The 7,500-nt window shown below is 46.7% G+C and overlaps 1 protein-coding gene and 1 long non-coding RNA gene across 4 annotated transcripts in view; both read left to right on the top strand.

Annotated features, from left to right (window-relative positions):
- Positions 1-7,500, top strand: part of LOC143031428 (uncharacterized) — a 224,804-nt gene that overhangs the window by 151,060 nt on the left and 66,244 nt on the right. The window lies entirely within an intron of this gene.
- LOC143031426 (calsenilin-like) overlaps positions 1-7,500 on the top strand; it is a gene marked incomplete at its 5' end in the record, with an annotated part of 94,973 nt that overhangs the window by 21,229 nt on the left and 66,244 nt on the right. The window contains 1 exon segment of one of the 2 annotated variants that reach the window (XM_076195225.1): positions 986-1,021. Coding sequence (XP_076051340.1) covers positions 986-1,021 — 36 coding nt within the window. 2 annotated transcript variants of the gene reach the window in all.

The raw sequence follows: 7,500 nt of genomic DNA, 5'->3' as shown, positions 1-7,500 counted from the left end.
TTACCTACTTCTGAGTCTGGTATTTCTACTTTTCCACCATTATGGTTCCCGAACTCCAGCTATTTTCTCATATATATATATATATATATATATATATATATTTACACACATATATCGGACAAGTGTAAACACCAGACTCAAAGGAAATCGTCTTTAGGGGGTATAATGGGTACCCTTGAATTGAATCTGGCTTTTACACTTTTCCGATATGGATCCCAGACTCCAGATCTTCACGTATATTGTATATATTATATATATATATATATATATATATATATATATATATATATATATATATATATATATACATACATACTGTATATATTATCTGAAGATATGATGAAGAATGGTTCCTCCATGTTTTCGGCCATTTTTGGAAGAGCAGTCATGGGATATGAAATGCATTCATTTATTGCTGCATTTGTTTATTCACTTATTTGCTCATTTTGTTTTAATTTTCTTTTTCATTTCGCGGACGAGTAGCCCGCTCCTGATCTTGCTCCCCTCAGTCAGTCAGTCAGTCAGTCAGTCATTCAGTCAGCTGATCTCTGTTGGTTTACTGAAACTGGGAGGGTAGGGATGGAGGGTCAAGGGAAGGGAGGGGAGGGTTAGGGGATTGGGAGGTCGCTGACGTTTATCGTGACCCTAACGAGACGGACCTAGGGTAGGGGAGGGCAGGAGCGTGTGCGTGTGTGTGTGTGTGTGTGTGTGTGTGTGTGTGTGGTCGCCTGAGATCAGCCAGAGCCGACCGCCACGGGGCCACGTTCCGCGCGAGGGTGAGGGAGAGAGGGAGAGAGGGAGGGAGGAAAAGGGGACGTTCTTTGCGCTACCACTATCACCATCACCACCACCACCATCACCATCAGTATGTGTGTTAATCAATGTTGCAGCAGACTGTTGCTGCTGCTTGTTGTTGTTGTTGTTGTCGTTGTTGTTGTGGTTGTTAGGCCAGTTACAGAATGTGCTCCTCCTCGCTGCATTGCAGGACGAATTGAGCGCTGTGGACACGGTGAACTTCGGGGTAGGTCCCGTGACGTCACACTCTCCCGTGACGTCACATATACGTCATACATATATATATATATATATATATATATATATATATATATATATATATAACTTATTTTTTAATTCCTTTTTCTTGTCCTTCTTGTTCAACTGATTGATTAATTGGTTGATGGATTGATTAATTAGCCACTCGGCCCCTTTGCTCTCACTCACTCTTCCGAACTAACTCCCAGTTCCACACACACACACACACACACACACACACACACACACACACACACACACACACACACACACACACACACACACACACACACACACACACACACACACACACACACACACACACACACACACACACACACACACACACACACACACACACACACACACACACACACACCTGGCAAGCATATAGACAAGATGCGGCGTGAGACACACAGACTATGGACAAACCTAAAATTGGCCTTTCACGGTCAAGGAGACGAGGACGAAAACCCGGTTGTCACAGAACGCCCGATCCGCCCTAGACCAGTGGTCTCCGCGCAAAGCGAGGACTAAAGCAAGGTTTACACGCTACGATAACTTGTAGCGATTTATTGTAATGAAAAGGTTGTTACAAAGGATTACAAAGGCGGAGCATGCCGACAGGAGACCTTTTGGTCCATATCTAGGTCGGATGCGAAAAAAAAATCATAATAATAATAAGATAATAAATAAAAACTATAATAATGTAAATAACAAATAAAATACATAAATAAATGCATAGGTATAGTTAAATAATAAACAAACATTCTTATGTTCGTATGTACCCATCCAATATTTCAATGAACATATTCAACCTGGTGTCAATACCCCAATACCCCCGGGGCATGTCCCGGACGAAAAATGTCCATAAATATCCGAAAGATTCCGTGCCAAAGGACTATTTGGAACCCCCCGGAAAAGTGACGCAGTGTGTTAGATGCCCCTCCGGTCATTTTCCCCTTTGCCACCATCCGGACATTCTCTTCCTTCACCCGGACATCTTCCCAACCCGGAGATCCTCCCACCCCCGACATCTTCCTGCTCCCACCCGGACATCCTCCCACCTCGGACATCTTCCTGCTCCCACCCGGACATCCTCCCACCTCGGACATCTTCCTGGCCCCCACACGGACATCTTCCTGCTCCCACCCGGACATCCTCCCACCTCGGACATCTTCCTGGCCCCCACACGGACATCTTCCTGCTCCCACCCGGACATCCTCCCACCTCGGACATCTTCCTGGCCCCCACACGGACATCTTCCTGCTCCCACCCGGACATCCTCCCACCTCGGACATCTTCCTGGCCCCCACACGGACATCTTCCCAACCCAGACATCTTTCGCCATCGGACAATTTCTTCCCACCTCGGACATCTCCCACCCCCCTTACATCCTTCTCCCAGACATTCTCCCATACCTGGACACCCTCCCACTCTCCCCGACATCTTCCCCCCGGACTTTTTCTCCCCTGAATGTCCTCCCACCCCGGACATTCTCCTCGGACACTTAGACTCCAAGCTTCCGGTACAATTTGTCATTACGTGCAAACAGGAGATTGTAGCGATAAATCGTAGCGTGTAAACCTTGCTTAAACACGGGAGGTTGGGTTCCTGGACTTGCAGAGTCACGTTTGTGCTGGAGGAGAGCCTTTAACCCTACCGTCGCTGCTTCTGCTGCTGGAGGAAGACCAGGAAAGTGTCGGAGCAGGAGTTTTGGTTTCTGCTGCCACGGGACAGAGAGAGAAGAAGAGAGAGCCTCGAGGACACAGAATGATGGGGAGGGGAAGGCAAAGGATCCTGGGCCTCACGCTGCATGCTGAGCGTCGTGCTGAGCCTCGTGTTGAGCCTCATGCTGAGCCTCGTGTTGAGCCTCGTGCTGAGTGTCGTGCTGAGCCTCATGCTGAACCTCGTGCTGAACCTCGTGCTGAGCCTCATGCTGAACCTCGTGCTGAACCTCGTGCTGAGCCTCATGCTGAGCCTCATGCTGAGCCTCGTGCTGAGCGTCGCGCTGAGCATCGTGCTGAGTGTCGTGCTGAGCGTCGTGTTGCAGAGATCGGGATTTGGGGGATTCCGCGCGCTCATCGTGCGGACAAAAGACGGGCGAAGAGGAAAGGCGAGGGGGCGGGGATGAGGGACCACCGGGGGGCATCCACCTGGGGCTCTGCCCCCCAAACTCCCTTCCTTCCCTCTGGCGCCAGCTCCTCGTGGCGTCAAGAGCAGGAAGACGTGCCCTTGGTGCCAACGAGAGAGATGAGGACACCCCTGGCGCCAACGGGAGAGAGAGAGAGCCAAAGAACAAGAAGAAGAAAAAGAAACGTCATAGCGTTTTGGCAAAAGGGGAAAGTAGTCGGTGGTTCCTCGGGCGTGCGGGCGGGGGTCAGTTGCCCCCAACTACGCCCAGAAGACACTAACCCCCCCTCCCCCCCTCCCCCGCTGTCAACTGACTCCTCGGCCTTTGGACGCGCGTCCACACACACACACACACACACACACACACACACACACACACACACACACACACACACACACACACACACACACACACACACACACACACACACACACACACACAAATCTACAACTTGTTCCTTTCCTGCACAGTACAATTAGGTATCAAAAACACACGCGGGTAAACAAACAAGCACAATGGCGCACACACACACACACACACACACACACACACACACACACACACACACACACACACACACACACACACACACACACACACACACACACACACACACACACACACACACACACACACACACACACACACACACACACACACACACACTAATGTTGTTGACCTTTTATGTCTCCTCCCCCTCCTTTCCTCCTCATTTTCCTCCTCCTCCCCTTCCTCCTCCTCGTTCTCCTCCACGTTCTTCTCCTTTTCCCTCTCCTCCTCCTCCTTTTCTTCCTCCTCTTCCTCCTCCTTGTTCTCCTTTTCCTCCTCCTCCTCCTCCTTCTTTTCTTCCTCCTCATCCTCCTCCTTGTTCTCCTTTTCCTCCTCCTCGTTCTCTTTTTCCCCTCTTTCTCTTCCTCCTTCTTTTCCTCCTCCTCCCTATCCTTCCTCTCCCGTGTCCCCCCCTTTCCTCCACCCACTCTCTCCCCCTCTCCCTCTCCCAGAACATGTTTCTTTACATACACATTTACGGTACTGTTCCACTTTGCATATATATATATATATTATATGTTATATTTATATATATATATATATATATATATATATATATATATATATATATATATGTTATATATATATATATATATGTTATATATATATATATATATATATATATATATATATATGATGTATATATATACATATATATATGTATATATATATATATATATATGTATATATAAATACATATATATATATATATATATATATATATATATATATATATATATATATATATATATATATATATATAATGTGTGTGTGTGTGTATACATAGCATTTTAGATATCTAAAATATTTCCGTTGTAGTATATAATATTTCACTGAGGACACACTCACACATACATGCACATACGTACATTTATAAAAGTATATATATATATATATATATATATATATATATATATATATATATATACATATACATATATATGGGTGTGCGCGTGTGTATATACATGTACATACATGCATACATACATGTTTATTTACTTACCTATCATCAGTTTGGTGTGTCGAGCACAGATTTTTAAGGTCTCTCCTTTGGCTTAATGCTTGCTGCGTTCTCTTTGACAAACTTAGACCCATTTTCTTTCTTAACGAGTTGCACATTCGGGAATGGTTGTAGAAAATGTAGTTCTCCCTTATGGTTGATAGATTTAGTACGTTTTTTTTTTTTTATGCTACTTCAAAGATATATATATTTTTTATTCCTCACTTGATGGCTTTTTATTCCGAAGCCAATAATTCGGGATTTGTCGTCGTCGTCGTCGTCTCCTTCGGGTGACGATGATGATGACGCGTTCGTTCAAATTTGGCGCCAATTTTGCCTTTGGCATTTCGCTCAACGGTTGGGACGGGGAGGTGGGGGGTGGGGGGCTATCTACTCTGTGATTATTATCAAGAACAATCGACGGATGAATTGAGGGAGATCATTCTTTCTTTCTCAAATCCCTGACGGTTCGTCAGATCCGTTTCCGACGCGCCAGAATCGAGTCTTGCAAAGCACCTCTTTCTCTCTCCCCCCCTCTCTGTCTCCCTCCCACTCTCTTTCTCTCGCTCTTTTCCTCTCTCTCCCATCTCTCCTACCCTGCTCCCTCATTCTCTCTCTTCCTTTCTATTTCTCTCTCTCCCTATATCTATCTCTTTCTGCCTCCCTGCCCCCTTCTATCTCTCTCTCTCTCTCTCTCTCTCTCTCTCTCTCTCTCTCTCTCTCTCTCTCTCTCTCTCTCTCTCTCTCTTTTCTGTCTCTCTTTCTCCCTCTCCCTCCCTATATCTCTTTCTCCCTCCCTCTCTCTTTCTCTCTCCCTCCCTCCCTTCCTACCCCCTCTCTCTACACACACACTACTCCCTCCCTCTCTCTCTCTCTCTCTCTCCCTCCCTGCCCCCCTCTCTCTCTCTCTCTCTCCCTCCCTCCCTCACTCTCTCTCTTTCTCTCTCCTTCCCTGCCCCCCTCTCTCTCTGTCTCTTTCTATCTCTCTCTCCCTCCCTCTTTCTCTTTCTCTCTCGCTTCCTGCCACCCCTCTCTCTCCCTGCCCCCCTCTCTCTCCCTGCCCCCCTCTCTCCCTGCCCCCTCTCTCTGTGTCTCCCTCCCTCCCTCCCTCTCTCTCTTTCTCTCTACCTCCCTGTCCCCCCTCTCTCTGTCTCTCTCTATCTCTCCCTCCCTCCCTCCCTCCCTCCCTCCCTCTCTCTCTCTCTCTCTATATATATATATATCTCTCCTTCCCTCCCTCCCTCCCTCCCTCTCTCTCTCTCTCTCTCTCTCTCTCTCTCTCTCTCTCTCTCTCTCTCTCTCTCTCCCTCCCTATCTCGCGAGGGCGGAACCGAGGGTTCGTGGGATCATCGAGAACCCATTTTTCCCGAGAAGAAAGGAATAGGGGGGGGGGGAAGGGGGGGGGAAGACCAATCACGCGGCGTCAGCCAACCCCCGCCCGTCAGCATCGGGCTGACTGGCTGACGGGGGTCGGCGTCAGCAAGTTCCAAAGAGACACGCGTGGATGAAAGCTGATTTTCGCTCTACGAGTGAAAAGATGAAGAAAACCTTAGAGAAGCCCTGATCCGTCCAAGACTTTAATGTGCGGCAGTGGTATGGCCCCCCACACAGAGTGAAGGAGGTATGGCCCCCCCCACACAGAGTGAAGGATATGAGCAAAGGGCATGAACCTGGCTAGCAGATAAGGCAAACGAGGAGATACTAGAGGCACACGGTGGGTCTACCAACTTTGAAAGATCGAAGAGAAAGAGGTGATATGCTTACAGTATTAACCCCCTCGATACGATGAAGCCTATGTAAGCGTCATGAAGAGCGAGTGTGAACCGGCCTGATCCCATTTTCTGTGGTTATTATCATTCAGAGTGAAAGAGAATGTGTTACAGCTGTAACTTTATATCTTATAACGCGAGTATTGTGATACATCATCGTACATGAGGCAGCAAGTGCTACCCGCGAGAATTTGACCCGCATTGAAGAGTTTAAGATGGGGTTCACACGGTCTAACGGGGTATTTGGTTGTTCGACAACCAAATACCCCGTTCACACGTTCACACATCACTTTAAACACGTGTCTGTCGAACCGCGTTCGACGAACCGTGAGCCCGTGTAAAGCCCCTCTAAGGCCACTAGAAGGAGAAAGAGAGGTCTTGATTCGGGACAGAAGGGCTTTGAAAGGTCACGAAATATATGAAGAAATACATAAGTCCCACTCAGAGTCACAGACGCTACGAGGTCCACCTTGTAGCAAGAACCGTCGTTCTCAAAGACAGGACCAAGTTGGAACAAAACAAAAAGTAATTTGAAGAAAGATTATTTCGGCAGATCGAGCCTTGCTTCTTTACTGTATACAACACGATTATTCATCGTGACAAATTTGAGGGCAGAGAGGAAACGGAAACACCAGAAGGGCTTTGAGTTTTTATTACCTAAATAATAATAATAGTAATAAAAACTCAAAGCTCTTCTCGTGTTTCCGTTTCCTCTCTGCCCTCAAAAACAACAGTTAGGTAAATACACACACATATATACAGCACATGCACATAGAATGTGTAGTATGTACTTGTATACATTCATTTCATATATATATTCAGTGTACATATGTACAAGTACACCATGCACATACTTAGCCACATTACGTACACATGCCACTGTACATCTTCCTCTTCTTCCTCCTCTTCCTCCTCTTCCTCTTCATGAGGACAATTGAGCGACTTTTTTCTTCCTTGCAGTGCTGACGTTTGTAACTCACCACATTTAGTCTAACCCCAACTTATTACTACCATTA

This window comes from Oratosquilla oratoria, chromosome 12, assembly GCF_046742065.1.
Source record: "Oratosquilla oratoria isolate Oo_2021 chromosome 12, ASM4674206v1, whole genome shotgun sequence".
Classification (NCBI taxonomy): Eukaryota; Metazoa; Arthropoda; class Malacostraca; order Stomatopoda; family Squillidae; genus Oratosquilla; species Oratosquilla oratoria.
Note: the sequence above shows the minus strand (reverse complement) of the source record. Positions and strands in the feature narration are given on the sequence as shown.